This window comes from Camarhynchus parvulus, chromosome 14 (assembly GCF_901933205.1).
Source record: "Camarhynchus parvulus chromosome 14, STF_HiC, whole genome shotgun sequence".
In the NCBI taxonomy this organism is placed as follows: domain Eukaryota; kingdom Metazoa; phylum Chordata; class Aves; order Passeriformes; family Thraupidae; genus Camarhynchus; species Camarhynchus parvulus.
In genome coordinates, this window is record NC_044584.1 from 2,398,288 (window position 1) to 2,420,990 (window position 22,703).

Genomic DNA, 22,703 nt, shown 5'->3' on the forward strand with positions numbered 1-22,703 from the left:
CTGCTATAAGTGAGAAAGAGGGGAAAAAAGTGGTTTATTGCTGCTGGGTAGCTCAGAGTGTAGTTAAACCTTTCAGAAAAAAGAGGAAACTAAGAGCACATGTGTTACTCGAGATGCATTTTTCCTGGCAAGAGTCCCATGTGTGTGCTCTTCTTGCAGAGCATCCCTGCTTATGCTCCTTCCCATTCAATCCACAGCATATTGGGAGCAGGCAGGCAAGAGCTTCCTGTTTTTATAATGCAACTGGTCTCAGCAGGCAGTCGGTCGAGGTGATTTTTCAGCCTGACATCTTTTGTAGCTGGGGCAGCCTGTGAGCTGAGTAGGATGGCAGAACTCTGCTGCAAGGATTATAAACACGGGGAGGAAAAGATCTGGAAATGAGATCTGCTGGTAAAGCTTCCCGGGATTGGATGCTGTGGCTTGTGCTGTTTTGTTCCTTCCCCTGTGAGTGTCCCTGTGGCTTTTCCTCGCTGCTGGTGCTGGGAGGGCCCTGCCAGGCCACCCACGCTGTGCTGAGCTCCGGAGTCCCCACAATTGGCCGCGAATTGCGGGACACACGCGGCTCGCTGCACTTCAATGGAGCAGTGTTAATTGACTTAATAGAGCCCTGGGCTTGGAGGGATTTCGTTGTGTGGGTTTTCTTAAACGTGTGTGCACTCAGACCCTTCTGCAGCAGTGCCCTTGTTGCTATTTTCACGCTCTTCAGAAACTGCTTTGCAGTTGTCAGTGGTGATGAGGTTTGAAGTTAACCCTTATTTTGAAAAACCCTTCCTGCTTCTCCTCTTTTTCTCCCTCCAGCTTGTGATTAAGATGCTGATTGCCCTTTCAGATCTGTGTAATCCCCTCTCTCAAAGTGACTGGGATAGATTTCCAGGAGCTCCCTGGATTATCTGTCACTGGTTTACAGTGTCCAGTGCAAGGGAGGAGAGGAAACTTTGTTCAGACTTGGATGGTAGTTGCTGTGTGGCCAAGCCGGCTCTGCAATACATCTCCTTTTCCTATCAGTCTTTCACTTCACACTTCAGACACCTCTTCCTCTGCCTGCACACTTACAAAGAGTCAGTGCTGTGCATTAAATGCAGCTTAGCCCAATTCAGCTGCTATGTATGAGTTTCTTCTAGGCTAAAGTTGGGCCAGAACCAGTTTCAAAGCAGTTGAAAGAAGGTAAAGACCCTCAAGCTTACCTTTGCACGTTGGTGTCTGTGGCCAGAGACCTGTGCTGCTGTTCTGCACTTTGTAGCATGGAGTGTGAGATCCTGTTCTGTGCTAGTCTGGGACTCCAGGTTCAATTATCTTGTTACTTCATTAATAGCCCATCTGGAAATCTGCTTCCAGACAGTTCACTTTAGTTAGGTATATCTCTGCAAGTGGTGTACTGGTCTTATTTCTCACCAAGACCTGGAAAACAGCTCACTTAAAGCTTCCTGTTCCCTCAGTTTCCTGCAAGGCCAGAATATCTGACTCTCTTCCCTCAGCCCTCTGCCCCAGAACAAACATTTGGGTGGGTGAGTTTCAACCTTCTCTCCCTTTTCTATGTCCTCCCATTTGCAGTGCTTGCACACTGCTGTCATCCTCGTGCCTTGCACACCTCAAGACTCCTTGGCCCTGGCAGGTAAGGCAGAGCTTTCTGAGTCACAGAGCCCTGGGGAGCTCTGTGTGGAGCACAAGGGCTGGAAAAGCCTCCCCATCCCAGCTGAATGTGCCAACCACTGTCCCGTCCATCCAGTTGTACCCCTGCCTCAGTCTGTCCTTGGAGGTGCCTTCCCAGCCCTCCCTGTTAGAAGCTTTGCAAGGAATTGGAACTTGCTGACACCTTCATTTCCTGCCAAGACTGCAGCACTTGGGCTGGCTTGGCAGCTGAGGGCAGGGAGAAAGAACAGCAAAACTTTGTCTTGTCCCCAGCTGTGTGCAGGACACCTGCTCAGCACAGAGTGTTCCAGCTCGCCTGCTCCTGCTGCACTTGAGCCGTGGAGCTCTCGTTGGGTTGGTGTTTGCAGCTTGGGTTTCAGTGCTGTGTCTGCCTGAGGTGGGTGTCTTGTTGCTTGTTCTGCTCTTCCCCTGCTGCCTTGTGGAAAAAGAGAGGATTTTTCACTTCCTCTCCCGGGGTTGCTTCTTTTCTCAGGGTCATCTCAGCCTGGTGAATTCCAGCCATGCTCTTTTTGCTGCTGGTGCCTGGTTTTGCACATCCTCAGATCCTGCCACCCTGCCTGGAGCTGGGGGCTGGCTAGATTACACAAATGCTTGAGCTCCGTTCCCTTCCTTGGCTAGCATAACACCATCAGACACTCCCCTCTGCATTCTTAGCTATCCCAACCTGCTCTGGCACTTTATAACCTCCTTAGGCTGCCACATCTTTGCTATGCACCTTCCAGCCCTGCACACCATTCCCTGCTTGCCCTGGCCTCCCTGGGCATGTGCCTCCTTCAGGGGAGATCTGTGCATGGAGGCAGCATTGGTGGGAGGCCAAGGCTTGGCCATTCCTCCAGGATGTCTGAAGTGCTCTCCTCCAGCTCAGTGCCCCCATGCAGCCCCAGCTCCTCCAGCTGTCCTTGGTGTTGAAGGGTGTGAGTCACATCCTGCAGTCCCCAGGGAGGAGGCTGCTCCTCCAGGGCTGTGTGTGGGCACTGGACAGTGAGAGCTCTTGAGGAGCCCTGGCTTCTCCCTGCCAGCAGCAGCTGACATGGGGCTGAAGGCAGAGAGCTCCTCCTTTGCTGGTGATGGTGGTACCAGGTCCCAGCACATCTGAATCCCCTGGGAATGGTCATGGCCCCGAGGCTGCCAGAGCTCCAGGAGTGTTTGGACAATGCTCTCAGGCACGGGCTGGGATTGTTGAGAAGTCCTGGTGCAGGGCCAGGAGTTGGGCTTATGATCCTTATGGGTCCCTTCCAACTCAGGACATTCTGTGGATCTTAGTCAGCCCCCAGGCAGAGGAGCTCACACAGCAGAGGGAGGAGAAGGGCTGGTACTTCAGCTTCAGTCTTAGAAGAAAGTCTCCTGCAGCTTCCTCTGGGCACAGCTTTGAGGGATGTGTTTCCCTCAGGTACATGGTGAGCCTTCTCCTGGGCCAGCTGCTGGCCCTCACCTCAGACCAGAGCTGTCTGGAGCTCAGTACGTCTGATGGTATTTTCATTCCTGGATCTTCCCTGGAGCAAGGGAGTAGCTCAGAATTGACTTGATTTATAGACTGGGGGAGTGGAGGAATTAATGAAGTGGCAAAGTCTTATCCCTGAGTTTCCAAGGCTGAGAAGCAAGGGCGGCTGGAAAATTCAAGCAGGAGCAAAGCTCGCTCGTGCCTCGTGGATAAATAAATTACTAGGAAAAGGAGTGTGGGGGTATCCCATCACAAAGAGGGGCTGCTGCACGTGGGACCAGCTGGGGGGAGTCTGCCTCCCTGGTTTCCTCAGTGGCGGCAGCAGCTCCAGGGACCTCTGTCTGTTCTTCCTGCTGCGTGCCAAGGGGAAGAGCTTGGGGCTGATGCTAGGAAAAGTTGATCCTGCAACTTCCTAGATGCATTGAAACACATGGGCTAGTTCCCCCTTTTTTTTTTTTCCTCTCTTCAGAGCCAAAACTTACTTTGAAACTGGAGGGAAGGAAAGGGAGTTGGGTAGATCCCCACCCTTCCTGCCTGCTCCGCTGTGACACGAGAGCTGGGGGCCCAAGGGTCAGCAGTGCTCTCTGGTGAGGAGGAATAAGGTTATGTGGAAGCATCCAGGCAGCTGCTTTGCTGTCCTGGCAGCAGGAGGAGCTCCATGGGACAGCTTTGCTGTCCTGCACACTCTGTGCATGCCTGCTGCCCAGGGTCTGGTGGAGAATTTGAGGGAGGGTCTGCATCATGTAGCACAGATCAGGGTAAGCAGCTGGGAGTGGCTTGGGGCTGGCGAGATCAAACCTGGTTTCATTTTGGTAGCGATACTTTGGGAGCCGTTACCCAGCATCAGTTCAAACCGGGTAATTATTGCAGCTGTGAGGGGCAGAAAACCAAAATCCAGACTCAGCATCTTGCTAAGGTGCTTAACTGTTAATTTCCATGAATGAGATCCACCCTTCTCAAGACACTTCAATCTGTTCACATTGTTGCTTCCTCTCCAGATTAGATAGGTGGAAGCAGTGCTTTGTTAATTAGGGGAAAAATCCTGCTCCCTCCTGCCAGGACAGAGGAACTCTTGGCAGTTTGCTCCCTTTTAGTGACTGAAGTCTCCCCTGTTCAGCCACGTGCCTGCAGGTCATCTCCTGGGGCAGCTCCGTGCCCAGTGGCAGAAATTCCTCAAAAATAAGGCTGAGTGCTTCCAGAGTGGTTTTCTTCTTCTTTAATGACTCCTTCCCTTTCTGGGGTGCAGTTTCCATTCTCACCTTGACTTCTTGGAGGCTCCTCATTTGCTTAGTGTTGGCCAAAGGCGTTTCAGGGCTCGGCATGGTGAGCACGTACGTGCTTTGCATTGGGCTGGAACCTGCTGCCACTCCTGTTCTCAGACTGGTTCGCCCTCTCCCCACCTTTGGGCAACGCTCCCCCTTCAATATCACTCATTGGCTGCTCTCACCTGGCATGAGGATGACCCTGAGGAGAAGGATTTACTGCTTTGCCTGGAGAAATCCGATTTCACGCAGCACTCACAGCCAAGCAGCCCAGTTAGACCAGACAGTCTCGGAGATCACTCCGACTTAGCCAGGTTATCCTCCACCTATTTATAGCTCCCTTCCTCTCCCAGCTCCACCCAGCGTGGGGCTTTACTGCAGGTTCTAAAGCAGGGCTCCCAGCCTTTCCCCTCCCTGCAGAGCACAGCTGCCTCTTCTGGCTCCTGGAGATGGGCTGGGACAGCGGCACCACGGTGGGAGCCGGCAGCGATGCAGGCAGCAGGCGTGTCTGCCTCCTCTTGGGATGAGCTAAAACTGGCATTTCCATGGGCAGCAGGAGGAAGCCAAGGGCTCTGCTTTACCAGCTTGAGGAAGTGATCTTGAACCAGGCTGTGGAATTGCTTTATGTGGCAGTTTAACCCAACTCAAGGGGGAAGAGGCTACTGACGTCTGGGCATCCTTCCTCTGTTTGGCTCAGCCTGCATTGAGGGGCTGTTCTACCATCTTGCCTTTACTTACCTATTTTATCATGATAGAACCTGAGGTTTTGAGGTAAGAGACAGTTTGTTCTTCTAGTAGGTGTCAGAGTTGCATCCCCTGTGCCTTTGCTCCTGGGATGGGGTGGAAGAGCCAGAGACACCACAGGTGTGGGATGACTGATGTCTCCAGATAGACTGAGCTGATGGTATTTGCAAGTGCTCTTCCCCTCACATAGTCTGGCTTTCATTTAGCCAGAAAATCAGATTTGTTACAAATTAACTGCTTGAATAGCAGGAAATGAGAGGGGATGTGCCAGGGATCCTCTTAGGGTGGATGTGCAGAAATCAGTGAAACCTTGCTGTTGGGTAGTGGGGATGGAGGGGCTGATACACAGCAGGGAGGCAGCCCAATTAAAACAAGGAGGAGGTAGGGAAAACTGTGTTCTTGGACTTTTTTGAGATTTGTTTGGTTCATCCAGGCTTTGCAGGCTACAGAGACCATGACAGAGCAGTTAACATTCTCCAGTTAATGACCTTACGCAGGCACATTCTGGTATTGAGCTTGTAACAAAATTGCACCTGTTCCTTGAGCTGCTCCTTTTGGGAGTCTATTATCTATCAAGGCCTTTCTTGATCCCTTAGATCAATCCTGGGATTGAAAAGCTGTATTTTAGGACTCCTCATCTCAGCCTTTATATGGCAAAAGTAGTTTCTTTGCAAAGGTCTTTCTGTGGTTCATTCATCTCCTTAAATCCTGGTGGGTAATTGAATAAGCTCAGCTGTGCTAATTTTTCCATCTTCCTTGTTTCTTCTTTTTTGCTCTGTTAAATGTTACCTTGATCCATTGCTCCTGACATGCATCCAGATTGTCCTGCCTTTTCACTTGAAGGAGAGACGTGTGTGTGTTTAAACTTCTTTTAATACAGAGGACATGAAATGTTTCTGGAGTTTAATTGTGAGGGTGCTTGAAGAATAAATTCTGAAAAGTAGGAAATAGAGAGGGAGAAAAGGAGGAGCAAAGCCCCAGACCCGCTTCTGTGGGTAGGGGTGTGCTCAGGATCAGCTAAAACTTGCCTTGGGCTGAAAGTAAATAGTCGCAGAAAATACTTGTGCAGACCCCCAGTCTGTCCAGTTCCAGTCCTACTGGGGTGTTAGTGGGAAACAGGAAAACAGGAATATTTTATTTTACACATAAGCACACAAACCATCCACTTGTAGCTGAGTAACTAGAACTGGTGTGCCAGTCAGAGCCCAGACTAACCTGGTGTGTGTGGTCCCCAAGAGCTGCTGGTTTGGCTCCAGGTGGGCCTGGCTTGTCCCATTTTCTGCTTCTTTCCTATGTGTGAAGGGCTTTGTGCTGGGTTCTGCTGTGCTTCCCTCCATCAGTCGGTGCTTCCCTGTGCCTGGGAGCTCCTGGTGCTTAGCTTGGGGGGAGCCTTTTCTAGAGCCCCCACACTCCCCATCTCCAGCAGCAAAAGCTGGATTCAGTGACACAGCCCTTCCCTTCCCAGTGAGCTCTGGGACGGGGACCCTGATCAGAGCATGCATTGATAGGCTTTAAAACTGGAGGGTTATTTCTGAAATCGTACCTTATCTTTCTCTCTTTTTCTTTCCTTTTTTTCCCCTTTCTCTGTGTTTGTTTGTTGTTTTTTTTTTTTCCAACTCTGATCAGAACCGACCTTCCTTTGTCCAGCGTGCTGGGATCTGTGCAGCAGCCCATGCCGCAGCGCCTCGCCCGTTCCACCCGAGCTGCCCATGCCACTGGCTCCGACCTAACCTAGGCTCAATCTCAGCGTGGCCTGGGCAGGGGGGAGCCATGGGGAGCTCTGCCTCATCGCTGGCCGCAGAGACGGAGTCGGACCATGGCTTCAGTAGCTCGCCCTACCCGGGGCACCCGGCCGTGGGCTGGTATAGGAGCAGCCCCGGCGGCCCCGTGTGGGAAAGTGCCCTTATAACGCGGCAGCAGCAGCACTTCCAGCACCGGCTGCGCAGGTAAGGACGAGGGGAGGAGCCTGCTCACCTCTCACTGCTCACTGCTCACCTCTCAGCTTCAGCCCCGCCGCTGCCTTTGCCACACCGGTTGCTTTGCATCCTACTGGGTGTTGGGTCCCTGCATTCAGAGGCTCAGTTCAGTTCCTCGGGAAGCCAGAGCCAAATTCCTACTGATTTGAGTGATGCCAGACCCTGGCTTTACACGGTGGGCTGATGTCTCCTGCAGAATGGACTGCAGGACTCATCCCAGCTCTTCCTCCCTCACCTAAATTGTCAAGGTGGCTGCCTGGGAATGGCATCTCAGTTCCTTGTTTGCCATGTTCTCGTGGCTCCTTTTCTTTCTGCCTTCCCAACCACACTGTAGTGTCACAGGTGGAGGATTGTGTCTCCAGGTTGGGTGGCACTAAGTTGCAAGCGTTTCTGAACTTAGAAGAGCCAGAAGAGCTGTGCAAAGGCAGTGAAATGCTTTTGAGTAACAGATCCAGAGGAATGAAACACACCAAAAAAGAGTTACTCTTAAAAACAGATTCGTGTTTCCAGCCCTCAATTCCTATCCCACCTCGATGAAATCAGCATCTCAGATGTGTCTCTGAGCTGTTGCCTCTGCCCCTTCTGCATAAGCCCCTTGCAGTGAGGAGTTTCTCTTGTTTTGGGAGGCTGGTGTCCTGCATTCAGTCTCTGACAGGTTGAGAGATTTATCAAAAAGCATCCACCACCCCTCTGCCCAGGGGCTTGGCTACAGAGGCTGCCGTGTTTTGTGCTGGTAACGTTTGAGCCTTTGCCTAATGCCTGCTTTGTGTGGACTCCAGCCTGGATGGGTGTCCACACCTGCCTGAGCCTGTTTGGAGCTGCTGGTCATTGAGGAATAGCTGCTTGCTGAGTGTCCCTGAGCTGTCCTGGCTTTCCCCTGGAGGTGTTTGCTGTGATGTTGGTGCAGTATCTGTGGTCCAGTCCTTGTTTTCCTGCCTTCTGCTGCTTCAAGGCTCAGGATGTGCTTCCTGGGCTCTGGTGCATGACTCTAGAGCCTCCCAGCAATGTCAGGCTTTGCTCCTTTCTGGTCCTCTCTTGGGTCTTCTTGTTGAGCTGGGAACAGTGTGAAACCAATAAGTTGTTGTCTTTACTCTCTAGCATAGACCTGAATACCTTCAAAAAAGATATTTGTGCAGTTCTCAAATTCTGTTGCTGTGTATGCCAACCTGCGTGGCTGGTCCACAGCTCTGCTCAGTGCTCTGTGCTGTGTGGGTTTGTCCCATCTGGTTTAGAGGGATTCTGCAAACTGAGCTGGGTCCTTCCTGCAGGATTTTCCCTTCTGGACTGCTGGTTATCCCTCTGTTGCCTTGAGGAGCTGGGAAGGTGTCTCAGCTCACAGATAACTCCCTGGTTTGGCTGTGCACAGCCACAGCTGGAATTTAGGAGCTTCCAGTGTACACCTAGCCCTGGGCACTAAAAAAGGCAGTGTCTCTGCAGCCTCGTGTGTGGTAGCTGAGGCTGCTCATGACTCCACGTCTGTAGTTTGAGGAACTAAGTGATATCTTGACATGTGGAAATAAATTTCCTGAAGAACCAGCCGTGGTGGTGGAGCGGATGTTGGGGCAAGAACAGGAACTGCCGGTCTTGGCGCAGATAATGCCGGTGTCCTGTGGGGACAGGAGTGGCTTTTGTGATAATTCCTTATTCCCCTGCTAAAGGGAGAACAGAGCTCATCCCCACTCAGTGTGGCGTGGTTCCTGGAGACAGGAAGAGCAGGGGCTGTGATTCACTGAGCAGTGAGTTGCGTGGGAAGAACTCGCTGCAGGCACTGGTGATGGAAGTGGGTTCAAAAGCCCTGCTGAGATCAGCCAGGCTGCCAGGCATCAAAGGGCCGCCCTCCCCGGGAGCCCCAGGGCCCAGCAGCAACGGGGGATTGGTTTCCAGAGAGGAACAGATAAATATATTCCTTTAAAAAATTAAGTAAATCAATAGAACAAGTCAGGGTAGGTATCCTGCCTGTGCATGTCCTCGTCCCCGAGTCATGTCGTGTCGGAAGGAAGTGGAGTACTGGGGAGTCAATTTGACGCTGGGCAGGAGTTCTGGGATAGACTTTGCTTTTCCTGCTGATTTTCTGTCCCTGCCTGCAGCCACCTTCAGAGCTGATAATGCTTTGGCTGCTGTGGAGCAGCACAGAGCCAAGCTGCTCTGAGCTGTCTCAGGGATGAACACAAACCTTCCTTGGCAGAAAAACAGGGACACAAATAGTGAGTGACTTTGGTCTGTACTTGATGGGGGAGTTGGGGGAGTCATCCCTTATGGTGGGATGGGAATAAGGGGAGAAATCAGTGCTGTTTGGCTTTCAAGATTTTAGAAGCTGGGAGGAGGCTTCACTGTCTCCTGTTGCCTGGGTGAGGCTGATGGCATGGAATTCCAGCTGAAGAGAGGGAGACAAGAGGGAGTAGAAAAAGGGCCTTAGTGGTAGAAGCAGCAGACTTGTGACAACCAGATTGGAGTCCCTGGTCTTTTCTGGACAGGGCTGCACAGTCTCTTTCTGTGTGTCAGCATTTAAACAGAAGGCTGTCCCTTTCCCAGCATGCCAGGAGGACAAGTTATTGAAAGACTGGAGGTACCAGGTATTGGGTGCATGTTGGAGGGATCTGATTGCAGAAATCTCTGCTTAGGGCAAAGATGTTGGGTTTAAATTCACCCCTGGTAGCTGTGTGCAGCCAGACAAATTCTGGCTCAGCTGCAAGTCCCCTTGGGCTCTGTCTTGCTCATGTGCTTGAGGGTGCTTGGCCTGGGCTGTTGTTGGGTGGGAAGGTTCAGCTGAGCCCGGGGATCCATCCTGGCCAAGCTCCCAACGTGCCAGACCCTTCCTGGAGCTGGGAGCAGGAAGGAGCAGTGCCACAGGCTTGGTGCTGGCAGCAGGACATGGCTCCATTGCTGTGGCTGCCCCTGTGGGATGGTTTGGGAGCTGTGGGATCATAGGGTTCCAGGGGTGGTGGCACCTCTCCAAGGTGCATCCTTCCACATTGTAAGGGGTTAGGAGGGAATTTGGCCTCTGAGCTGTTTCCTGATGAGATTTAAGGGAATGTTCCTGTTCACCTCTTCCTCACTCCCAGGATTCATGAAGAGGGCCCTGTTGAGTACTGAGAACTTCTGGATTTTGCTCTTAGGAGAGGCTTTTTGGGAAAGGGTTGCAAGGTCTGTGCAGCTGACCTGAGTGTCTCTGCCCAGTACTCGCTTTGGCTGAAGCTCTCTGAACTCCTTCCTCTTCCAGAGGATATTCATTTCCTGGGCTTTCCTGCAGCGTTCTGCAGAGGATTTTTATTTTTCTATAAAAGCCTTTGCAGAATGAAATACCTCTGGGTCTCAATGACTGTGGAGGGAGGAACACACTCTTTTATTATTCTTTTATTTTATTATTATGATATGCTAAAAATATGTAAATCTCCCTGCTTTAGAGGGAAGTGAGGGGACCTGCTTTCATTGTTGGCAGCTGGTGGGAGGGCACTTGCTGTGCCACCCCCTGCTCCCCAGAAGCCCCTCTCACTTCTGGGGAGAATCTCTGGGCAAGCCTGAGTGTCCTGTTTGGGAGCCCTTGGCTTAAATACATGAACAGCAGCAAGTCAGAACTGCTGGGCAGCATCACAGAGACCTTTTCTGCGGGCTCTGAGTTGTTTTGAGGCTGGTGGAGATTTTAATAACTGAACTCTGGCTTATGGAAGTGTGGCAGGGAGCTGTGTGGAGGAATGTGGCTCTGTGCTGCTCCTTCAGCCTCCTCCTGTGGCGCTTCAGCTCTGAGTGCAGCACAAGCAGAAGTGTCTGGAGGACACCAGGACAGTGCTTAGTCTGGAGAAAAGGAGGCTCAGGGAGGATCTTCTGGCTCTCCACAGCTCCCTGACAGCACGAGGGTGTAGCTAGGTGAGGCTCTGCTCCCAGGAAACAGGGACAGGACAAGAGGAAACAGCCTCAAGTTGTGCCAGGGGAGGGTCAGGTTGCATGCTGGGGGAAAAATTCTTCACAGAAAAGGTGGTCAGGCATTGGAACAGGCTGCCCAGGGCAGTGGTGGAGTCACCATCACTGGAAGTGTTCAGAAAGCATGTGGCACTTGGGGACATCTTGGGGAAAGCATGTGGCACTTGGGGATCACTGGTGGTCTTGGCAGTGCTGGGGCAGTGGTTGGGCTCGATGTACTCAGAGGGCTTTTCCCAACTAGGTGAATCTATGTGTTTCTTGTTGGGGAACCAGAGCACAGAGAAATGAGATTCTTGGAAAAAGAGCTGCTGGTAAAGCTTCAGGTGACTGCAGGGAATCACCTGGTGACCACCTGCTTCTGTTTTCTGTCATCAGATCTCAGGCCGGACATCAGCCCTGGCAGGTCCGGCAGCCTCAGCAGGACAGGAACCCCAACAGAGCTGGGGTGGGGCAGGCACAGATCCCTGGGCTTGATCAGCAACTTGTGTGGATTTGGGTGTGCTCAGAGAGTTTATTTTGCACTTTTCAAGAATCACTGACTGCTTGAGGTTGGAAGGGATCTCTGGGGTCCAGCTGGTCCATCTCCCTTCCTAAGCCCCCTTGCAAAGAGCAGATGTGGCTGTGGAGCAGATGGGGATCACCAACACGTGCTCTGAGTGTGTGTCCACAGAAAAAGGAGCCACTCATCCAAACCAGAGGGCACTGCCAGCAGCTCTCCTATTCAGGACATGCCTGCTCAGCACAGGAGGGAAGCCTGTGCTCCCCAGGTGCTGCAGGGAGGTGGATCCATCCCTGTGTGGGCTGTGCTCCCTCTGGAAGTTGCTGTGGAGTTCAGCTGGGATTTGGTGGAGTAAAGATGCTGCAGGTTGTTGTGGATACCTCTTTGATGGGAATGTTTGGCTTGTAACTGTTTGCTGACCAGTTCTCACCAGAGCCTGTGGTATCTGGAGCAGTGTCTTGCTCCAGGAGGTGTTGCAGTGCCAAGGAGTTGGCAGCATGGAGTCTGTTTCATCTGCCTGAGGCTCCCAGCCCTGCCCATCCACTGCCTGCTCCAGGGTCACAAAGCCTATTAGTTGTTTAAATTAGGGCTATTTATAGCTCTGGAGCCACAAATATCTCAGAGGGCGGTGCAGAGCAGTGGAGACCAGAGTTCTCAATAGATCCCCAAGCCCTCCCTTTGCTCCCTGTGTGCCCTCCAACCTTCCTCATTTCCATGTCCCACAAGAGCCATCCTGCCTCAGAGGAGGTCAGATCCAGGGCAGAGGCAGCTGGAGCATGTCCTCATCTTACATGGCAGGCTTGGCCAAAGCTGAGCAGAAATGCCTGCCCCTCCTGCCTGGGTGTTGCTGTCACAGCATGGAGGGCACAGCAGAGCTGTCCCTTTGACAGAGCCAGCCTGGAGAAGGGAAAAGCCAGCACCTTTACCTGGTTTGGGGATGCTCCTGTCTGCAGGAGCTGAGCACTTTTGCTCCAGGACCAGGGGTTCAGGTCCTTCTCCAAGTGCAGGTGTTGGGGAGTTTTGCTTTGGGTGTTGAGGGTGGGGAGGGGGAGGAATTGGTAGCTTGTGATTTTTTTGGGTTTTAAAAAAAATTTTAAGAGTAAGAGGAGCCAGAGCAAGGATTTTTTTTTTCCAGAGTAACCCTCCTGCATTGCTTCTTTGACTGCATAGAGAGGAACGTGGTCTCATGTCTCATGGCAAATCCCTGAGAGGTGTCACACGCATGGCCTGGAGTTGTGGAATGGCCTCAGTCCTCTGGCAGGAGCTGGTGGATGGATTTGATGACAGTGGGAAGCTCAGGAGCCTGGCTGAGCTGCTGCAGGGAAGGAGGAACTGTAGGAAGGTGTGTGTTTGGAGGGTTATTTCTTCTGGTGGGATCAGGATGGAAACTGAAACACCTCCTGCTGACAGTGTGCAGCATCTGTCCTGGAGGGACATGGGCCTGCAGTGACCTCGTGGTGTGGGCCTGTGAGAGGAGGGGTGAAGGCAGCAATATCCTCCTGCCCTCTGGGTGGGCAGGGAGATCCCTTCCCTCTCTGCACCCAGCACTCCCTGGGATCACTCCAAGCCCATTGCTCCCCTCTCAGATTACCAGGTGCACGTGCTGGATTTCTCCAACCAGTAACTTAACCCAGTTTGACACTGGTGGCTCTGGGCTGGTATCTGACTAACATGAATCACAAACAGCTGGGGGGGTGCTCAGAGCTGCACCCACCTCCCTGCAGCCTCTTCCCCTGTGATCCCCACCCGTGAAAGGCCCCTTGATGCCAGTGCAGCCAGAGCCTGGTGCTGAGCGTGGAGGGGAGGCTGTGCTGAGGGAACCCTCTGCAGGCCTTTGTTCTCTGGGATGGAACAACCCTCAGCACGGGGCTGCTGCCAACAGAAGGGCACACAGAGGAGAGGGAGCCCTGCTTGGGTGCTGTTTGCATTTGCCAAGCTGTGCTGCATCTCTCTGTTCCTGCCTGGGGACCCACAACCCACCCACAGGTGTCTGTGCCTTTTCAGCCCCTCTCTTCAAACAAACTGCCCTGGGCTTTTCCTTGACTTGGGCACCTTCCCGTGCTTCTCACGCTGCCAGCATTGCCACTCTGCCTGCCAGGGCACCAGGATGGCAGGCAGCAGCCCTTGGCAGCTCACAGCACCCCGGGCATCGCTGACCCTGCGAGGGGCAGGTGCTCCAGGTCACCCTCAGGAGCTGTGGGGAGCTGATCCCAAGGGAAGGGAGCTGCTCCTGCGTTACAGATGGCATTTCTCAGGCGGCAGCAGGACATCCACACCAGAAGGAAGCTGGAAGTGGAGTGTGAAGGCAGCCTGGAGCCCTTCTGGATGGCAGCAGGAGAGCTGGGGCTGCCGTGTGGGGGTGAGCGGAGTTTGGGCTGCAGGTGCTCGCAGGCTGCCAAGGCAGCAGCTTGCAGGGGGCTGGGGGGGCCGTGCCTGCCCTTGCCCAGAGCTGTGCAGAGCTCAGCTGGGGCTGCAGACGCTCAGGTTCCAGCCCTGCTGCTCCCAGTGCTCCGTGTGCATCACACACTGGGGCTTGTGCTGACATAGAGCTGGGCTCTGGCATTTGGAGCGTGGCAGGTTGGCTACAGCAAAAGGGGATTTTGGGAGGCTGGATCTTGCCTGCTTTTGGTTGGAGAGGACAGTGCACTCCTTGGTCTTCAGCAGCATTCCCCAGCTGTGGGGTGGGGAGAAGGCAGACACAGGCAGGATCTTTTCTCTTCCTTAAAATCTGATTTTAATCTCCCTGCCTTGGAAAAGTGAAGCTATAGATAGGTAGATGGATGGATAGATACGTGTGTATATACCTGTATTTTTTCCCCTGCTTCCTTGGGACACCAAGGAGAGGACACCTTTCATTCAGAGCCCTGGTGTTGGCTGCCACATGCCCCGTGCAGCACTGGGACATTCCATCAGAGCCATGCCACCAGCTGGACCTTCCCTGCCCAGGAACTGAGGCTTCTCCTGCTGCCTTGCCCACAGCTGCTGTGTCTGACTGTGGGGAGGGACAAACAGGGAAACATTTGCTGCATCTGGAATATGGAAAGACTGTAGTTCTGCAGGAGCTTCAGGCTGCAGCCCGTGGCAAGAATGGAGTGACCAGTGGCATTGCTGCTGTCTTGCCCAGCAGCCCCTGTGGCGCATGCAGGGACTGGCATTGAGCACTTCACACACAGCCCAGTGAAACTCCAGCAAGGCATCCCCCCAGGACCTGTTGTCCCTGGGTTGTGTTCTCCTGCAGGACCTGTTGTCCCTGGGTTGTGTTCTCCTGCAGTAAATGTGTCTTGTGGGCACTGCAGTGGCTGCTCAGGGCCTGCTGCTGGTGGCAGTGCTGGGGAGGGCACAGCAGCTGACAGGGAGGGCCCTGTGTCTGGTGCAGCATTTCAGTCTCCAGGGCACGTGTGCTCCTTGCTCCTCTGTGCCATGCAGGTCAGCAGTGATGTCCTTCAGGGTGTCCTTGAGGAGTCTGTGTGCTGAGCTTACCTGGGGCTGCCTGTGAGCATGTGTGTGACTTGGTGAGGTTCAGGAGCTTTAAACAACAGCAGGAGCTGCTCTCCTTGGTAGAAAACTCAGTGTTGTGCTGCAGGGAAGGGACACTGAGCTGTTGGAGCAGCCCCAGCCTGGCCTCCCTGGGGTTGCTGTGCTGGCAGGATGCCTCCCTCTGGCACATGGACTCGGGAGGGTTAATGGCACGTGCTCCAGCCAGGAGCATCCTCCTGATTCCAGCTTCACAATACTGAGTTAAGTGTTGTCATCTTTACAAGGCAGTAAACAGTGCTGCAGTCTGAATGACCCAGCCTGGAGGCCTCCAGGGTACAGTATAACTTGGAGGGGTTTCCCTGGTAATTCCAGCCTGTGCCTGCTCCTGGAGCCAGCCAGGCTCAGCTGCTGCCTCAGTTAAGGTGGCAATAGCTCCAGAGCTTGGGGTGTGAGCAGAAGGAGCAGCTTGGGGTGCTGGGTGGTCATGTGGCTCTGTCTGACCCAGCACAGTGCTGTTCTGCTCCATTCCTTGCCCTTCCATAAAACCCATCAAATCCTTCTCTGTCTCCAAGAGGCTGGAGAAACCAAACAGTCCCCGTTTTGAAAGGGCACACTGATGCCAAACTGAATCTGAAGCCCAGTGTGGATTCCTGTGTGTTTTTGATGGGGCATTGGGACTGTGCTGGGATTCTGTTGTGGCCCTGTGTCCTCCTGGAGCCTGGAGTGTTTGCTGATGGATCCTGGAGGGTGATCTGTGACTGGCAGCTGCCTGGGATAGGCTTGAGGCACTGCTGGCTTGGTGCTGATGGGGCAGGAGGTGCATGGAAGGGTTTTGTGCCCCTGTCACTGCCCACACAGGATGCTGTGCCAGAGGATACAGGCCAGGCTCCACTCTGCACACCCAGAGCTATTTCACCTGCACACTGGTGCTGAATGTTGCCCAGGACTGTCCTAGAAGCTGCCAGTGCCAGGAAATGGAAATGCCAAGTGGGCTGTGCATGATGAAGCATTCCCAGCCAAACCACAGGAAGGGCAGTGTGTTTAATCCCATTGAGCTCTAGGGAACTGTGGCTAATTGTCCCCTCTAAAGCTCAGCACATGAGAAAGAGGAGTGCCCTTTATAGGTGAGGAGCACACACACAAACAGATCCTTGCTGTGGGTGGGACTCAGCCTGTGCCCAGCATCCCATCCTCTCCCATCTCCCTTGCAAGAGGGAGCTGAGCTCAGTTGCTGGCTGGGGCACCTCAAGAAGGTATTTCAGGCAGGGCTTGAGAGGTCCCCAATGCCTTGGGGGTCAGTTTGGATCCATAGTTTGACCTCTCAGTAAACTGAAACCCCCAGCCCTAGGATGGTTTCTGGAATGAGCAATGAGCCTGGCCTGGCTCTTTCTGCAGGGATGCCCAGGGGCTGAAAAGCCAAATTCTCTTTGGGTGTAATTCTGAAATTCCTCCATGGTTTTGGCAGTACAGGACAGAGGGCTGGCTCAGGGCATGGGGATGAAGGGGGGATGTCAAAGGAAAGCTGTTCTGGTGAAGTTCACTAAAGAGGTTTTGCTTTTGATTTTTGAAGACTGAGTGTCACCCAGTTGTGCAGAGCAGAGTCAGGATTCCCTGGGAGCTGCAGGGACTCTGACCTTTCCTTGGCTTCTCAGGGGAGGGGGCAATGGGGGCCTGGGTGGGGGAAGCCCATGGCTCTTTGCACATGCAGGGATATCAGTCCATGCCCTGACAGCCCTTTCCTCCAGATCTAGTGTGCAGAGCTGGCAAATTCCTGCAGGTGCAGGGGATGATTTAGCTCACCTCTGACCTCAGCAGGTAGGAATAGTGTTTAACCAGTGCCAGAATGAGAAGGCAGTGGGTGACATTTGGGATGGGGGTGTCCCTTCTCCTGTCCTTGGTGGCTGCAGTGTGGAAGTCATGTGAGCAACCAGCAGCCTGCAGATGCCCTGTCCCTTTTGTGCCATTCTTTGCCAGGTGTATTTATTGAGCCTGACAGTTCAGGTGCTGTGGAGATGGATGGATTTCTATTAACTGAACCTGTGTGTGCCCTGCTGCAAAGCCAGCCCAGGCATTGGCATTGCAGGGTCTGAAGGCTGCAGCACAGCAGCTGGAAATGCAGAGTGATTGCTTCAATGGAGATGTGAGAGATGGAGCAAACAGCTTTGGAGCCCTGGTGTTCCTCCTGACCAATTTCCCCTCCCCTCTCTTTCATTCTCTCTTTCTCTTCCCCCACCACTCTTCCAATTCTATTTTAATAGCACTACAAATTGCAGCATAAATCTTTAGCTGAGCAGCAATTTGCCTTGGCAGCCACCAGTAAATCTCCTCTTGCAGCCTCCCCATGTGAGGGAAGTTGCAGTGGGAAAAGGGGATGTAGGTGTGTCCTGACTTTACAGTCCCATCAGGTTTTCCTGGCTCTTTCCAGCTATGGGCCCAGAGCCTTAGTCCCACATCTCTCTAGTCCAGGGAAACAGGAAAATTCTTCTCCCACCCCAGCCTTCAGTTCAAGGATCAGGTGTGTTGGGAAGTGGTGTGAAACAGCCTCAAACATGGAATAGGAGGGGTGCCAGCATAACTTCCAAATGCTCTTGTTCAGGTGTGTGATCCTAAAGTTGTTCCCTGTTCTTGAAGACAGTACAAGGTGGTCTGTGTATGTGTGTGTGTGTGTGTGTGTGTGTGAGATTCTCTTCATGTGAGAACGTGCACCTGTCCCTCCAAAGTACCCTGCACACACAGGTGCCTTTGTTACCCAGTGCAGAATGTGTGTATCCTCTGTGGGCTGTGGTAGGAGGAGTGATGGAAAATAGCTCTGAGGGGTGTGTGGAAGGCAAAACTTTTGCAATTTAGTTCATGCAAGGGCTGTGTCTGACAGTCCCACACCAGGAGCTGTTTGTCCCAGCAAACATTTTCCAGCTCAGTTCTGTGTCCTTGGGTATGTTCTGCCTGTGTTTGTAGCCCCCTTCCAGCACGTTTGAGCTTGACCACTCTGATGTCAGGAAGGAATTGTTCCCTGTGAGGGTGGGCAGGCCCTGGCACAGGGTGCCCAGAGCAGCTGTGGCTGCCCCTGCATCCCTGGCAGTGCCCAAGGCCAGGCTGGATGGGGCTTGGAGCAGTCTGGAATGGTGAAAGGTGTCCCGTGGAATGAGATGGGCTTGGAGGTCTATTCCAACCCATTCTGTGGTTCTGTGAATATGAGACCAGGATAAAGTACAGCCCATGCCTTTGTCTTGGCCTCTTCTTGGCTGGGTGTGAAGCTTTAAAGGCATTTTCCATGCTGGATTCTTCAAACGCTGGGCAGGTGTTGAAAGACACAAGGAGAACTCTGCCTGAAGTCAACGCCGCTTGCTTTTTGTGTGATGTACCAGTGAGAAAACCAAGGTGCAAAGGGGAGAGGCACCTGCTGCAGAAGTGTATTAGAAAACAGAGAGCTGCTGGGCCTTTGGAGCAGAGTTTCTTTTTTTGTAGAGAAGCACAAGTCCCTGCAGTGCTGGCTCCAGATGGCCACCTCACCCTGCTCTGGGTGAGTGCAGGCTCTTTGAGGCAGACCACAGACCCTCACTTAAAAAGTAATTCCTTAATTGGCTTAAAGACAGAGAAATGAAAACAACAAGTAGAGATTCCTCTTCATCCAGCCTGCTTTCCTCAGGGGTTGCTTTTGAAGTGGCTATTCAAACATAGCTCAGGTGTGGGGAGCTAAGTGGATGGAAACAAGTGTCCTTTGGTCCCACGAGTCCACCCTCCTTGCTGAAGCTGTCCCAGCTCCTCAGATGAGAGGGAAGCCTAATGAGTTCAGCTTCTTGCTCCTTTCCTTGCCTCCTCCCCTCCCTGCTGAGAGCAGGTAAGGCTGTATTGTGAAACAGCCGTGGCTATCAGCCCCAGCAGTACCTCCCTTCCTTCCCACTTCCCAGCTGAAAGGGCTGCCTGCCTGCATCCTGCATCCCACATCCCTGTGCCTCCTTCAGAGAGCAGCCTGTGCTACCCTTGAGCCCATTTCAAATGGAACCTGGAGAGAGTGGATCCAAACTTATTCCAAGGATCTCCATGCCCAGATCTGGGAGCTCCTCCTGTGGTACCCTGGCAGCTGGGGTGAGGGACACATCAGCAAATTTCCTTTGGGATCCTTTTCTCTCCCAAGAGAAGCTGGGCTCCTGTGTTGTGGGATCTTTATCCAGCTGTGCTCACCCAACTCAAGCACAGAGCTTTTGTTGGTGGTACTGGGGTGATGGAAGTCCTCTGTAAGATCCTGGCACTGGTCTTGTCCTGAAGATTTGGCCTTCATCCTGTTCAGAGGGTGGCAGCTGTCCTAGAAAGGGCACAGCAGTCCTGATGTCTCCTGGGCTGGTATAAACCTCCCCACTGAAGGACCTGGGTGATGTAGGTGAGCTGGCAACTTGTTCACTGGGGTGATGTTTGCAGGCAGAGCTGGCTCTGCTCCTCTGGGGCCAGGCCCTGGTGCCTGGGTGCTCAGAGGTCCTGGGGTCCTTCTGGATCTCAGGATCAAATTCCCCTCACACACATACACACACCCTTTACTAGCTGTAATAAACCATATGCCCTGTTATTTAAATAGAAGAAATTTAAAAATGGAAAAGCCTCCAGGAGCATCTGGAAGTTCGGCACCTGTGGAAAATCAGCAGCTGAAGGAGCTGTATGTGAAGTGAGAGTGGGGAGAGGAGCTTATGAAGGGCTCAGTGGAAAAAGAGGAGTGTCTGGAAGTCTTTCATCTTCCCATTGCAGTGTTCAGATGCGACTCCAGCTGCTTGCTATTCTGGGATGCAGGGAAGTGTGTGCTCCTACACGTGGCTATTGCAGCTCAGGAAGCAGCTCTGGATTGACCCAAAGGCTGGGAAATCATTCTGCTGTACAGGGAGAGGAATTCAGAGGATGGTGCTTTGCCAGGGCTTGAGAGATTCACATTTCATTTCTGAATTTGTCTTAGACTTAGTGGTCTGTCAGTGCTTTGGCTGCTGTCTAGTCCCCATGGAAGAAGAATCCAAGGCTCTCCAAGCACCACTGTTTGCTGGAGGCACAGAGCTGCACAGGGAAGTCTGTACAGGTGTGAAGCCATGTTCTTTTTGGATGCTGATGGTGTTTCTTAAGTTGCAGTGGGAAAATCAGTCCCAGTTATATCTGGAACCTCACCAGATACTTTGTGGGAAAAGGGAATGTGGCAGCCAGGCAGGTGTTGCAAGCTGAGGAGGACACAGCCATCTGTCTGTATTCACTAGAGACCAAATGGACACTGGAATTCCTTTGCTTCAGGAGGGGCTTCTCCCTCTTCTCTCCTGGCTAATTCACACAACTGGCATCCCAGATTCTCCTTACTTCAGGTTCCTTAAAAATTAAGAATTTTATTTCCTGTCCTTCTGTACAGTGAACTCTCCACACTCAACAAGAATTCACTTATGAGCTCGAGTTGCAGATATGAACATCCCACTTGTGCTGCATTGCCCTAACCCCGTGTCCCATCCCAGACACTTCTGCCCCAACCTTCAACCCCTTCTGGAGGCTGAAGGGCCAAGGCATGACCCCTCTGGAGCAGGGGACACTGAGAGGTGGCAGTTAACAGCCCTAAGAGGGAGGATGAGCAGTGCTGGCTGGCTGGCTGGCTCACACGGGGCTCACCAGCATCCCAGGTGGGCGGGCAGGGATCTCCTGCAGCCTGCTTCTCCTGAGCTGCTGATGGTCTTCCCCCCAGGAGTGATGCATATCCCACTTGACTGCCAGGCCCTCCCCTCTCCTGGTGTGGTTCACCAGCTCTGACAGCAAGGGCCAACCCTGCTGCAGGCTCTCAGCATTTGTCACAATAAATTGCTTCTTCTCCTGCTGCATGGGGGAGATGCTGCTCCGTGTGCCCCGGGTCTGAGCAGCACCTGAGGCTGCTTTCCCCCTCCTTGCTCCTCCTCCCCCCAAACCTGCATGGAGAGCAGAGCCTGCTGCAGCTGGCAACAGGCTCCCCAAAGCTTGCCCGATGCAGCAACCAATTTTGTGTGCTCTTGCATTCAGCTGCTTGACCTGACATGACATGGGAAGGGGAGCAGAGCTGGAGAAGGTGCCAATGCTCCAGGAGCAGGAAAGGCAGGAGCCAGGAGCCATCTGGGAGGCTGGGGGGGTTTGCTGCTGTCTGTGGTGGCCCCTCTCCAGCACAGGTCAGTACAGTGGGAGGGCCTGGCTCCAGCACAGCAGCTGCACCAGGCCTTGGTGTGTCTGTTCCAGCAGCTGGCAGGGAGTGGGAGTGCACTGGAAGTTGTGTGTGGAGCCAGGAACTCAGTGGAGAGCGTGTGTGTGTGTGTGTGTGTGTGTGTGTACAAACTGCAGTGCCCAGCTCAGCTGTGCATCTTTGGACAGGGTTCCTGATGTATGAGAAGGGGCATTCAGGTTTGCCCTCTGCCTTCTGGCCTTCTGTCACTGCAGGAGCTGGTGCCATGCCCAGGCGAGTCGAGCAGGGTGTGCTGGTGGTGGCAGTGCCTGTGGGGGACGCTCCATCCTTGCCCATCCCTCACTGCCAGGAGCTGCAGTGGCCTCATTGCTGTGCCCTGATCAGCCACACTCCGAACTCCAGGGCTGCTGGGAGCTGCCAGAGTTCCTCTCTCCTCCTCTGGCCCCTGGCAGTCTGTGTTTCTCTCTGCAGATCAGTGCAAAGCTTGTTGGCTGGGATGTTAATTGTGAGCTGCTTTCCCGAGGTCCAGGACTGGCTTAGCTCTTCATTAAGTAAGGCCTGTTAATCATGCTGAGGAGCTGACAGCTGCTGGCCATGGAGCTCAGTGCCATGCTGCCTTCCAGCTCTCTGGGATGGAGCTGCCCAGGGTGCCCCAGTGGCACTGGCAGCCCTGGGAAGGGCACTGCCTGCTCTGGCATGGGACAGTGCAGCTGCAGAGCTTGGCTTGACAACTTTCCTCGTTTGCAGGAAGAGTTCCCAGCAGCAGCTCTGCCAGGAGCTGGGATGGTGGCCAAGTTAAAGCCCTAGGAGAGGAGGAAGAGGAGGCTGGGGGCTCTGCTACCACCTGCCAGGCTGCAGCCCTGCTCTCCTTAGTCTCAGACCTCACGGCTACATGAGTCTTTCTCTCTCCCTCCATCCCAAATGGTACCAAGCTCTTATTACTGTTGGTTTTTGTCTTAATTGGACCCTGGAAGCTATGCTTTGATTTATTTTATCAGGGAGAACTTACAGAAAAGGATGGTTGTTTGTGAAGCAAATAGCAGCCTGCCCAAGGTAGGGCTGGGAACTGGGGGCACAAAAGGAGGGGGGGGCTTGGCAGTGCCCTCCCAGCCCTTCCTGTGGCTGTGCCACGGTGGCTGCAGCACCCCAGGAGCCCCAGGGGGCTGTGAGAGGGGCAGGCAGCCCCCTCCACGCTCGTGGGGCATCCCCCAGCAGCACAGGCCTCAAAGGCAGCAAAGGGCTTTGAATTCCCTTCTCCCGCTGGGAAGAAGGGATTTAATTTACTCTCTGAAGGTACAGGGGGGTGTTTTGGAGCTGAGCTGGTGGTGCTGGCTGTGAGAGGGGTGGGGGAGTGGAGCTGCTCACAGAGCATCACCTGCAGCTCCTCAAACCTGTGCCATGCCTTGCTCTCCAGACATGAGATACCCAAGGAGATGTCCTCTCCTCCATTCCCTCACACCTTTCATCTGAAACCCTTCCATTCTGAGCTCTTCTGGCCATCCCTCCTGCTTTTCCTACTCAAGATTCTGTTGGGTTTTTTAATTAAAACCTGCCATGATTTGAAATGAATTAGTGT

The 22,703-nt window shown here is 53.3% G+C and overlaps 1 protein-coding gene across 8 annotated transcripts in view; it reads left to right on the forward strand.

Annotated features, from left to right (window-relative positions):
• Window positions 1-22,703, forward strand: part of CAPN15 (calpain 15) — a 56,070-nt gene that overhangs the window by 9,154 nt on the left and 24,213 nt on the right. For 5 of the 8 annotated variants that reach the window (XM_030958375.1, XM_030958374.1, XM_030958373.1 and 2 more), the window contains one exon: window positions 6,724-7,043. The exons of 2 other annotated variants lie outside the window; for them this stretch is intronic. In XM_030958375.1, coding sequence (XP_030814235.1) covers window positions 6,868-7,043 — 176 coding nt within the window. In that variant the 5' untranslated portion in view covers window positions 6,724-6,867. Of the gene's footprint in view, window positions 1-5,065; window positions 5,125-6,723; window positions 7,044-22,703 lie in introns of those variants that run through there. One more of the 8 variants, XM_030958376.1, reaches the window with a different exon arrangement.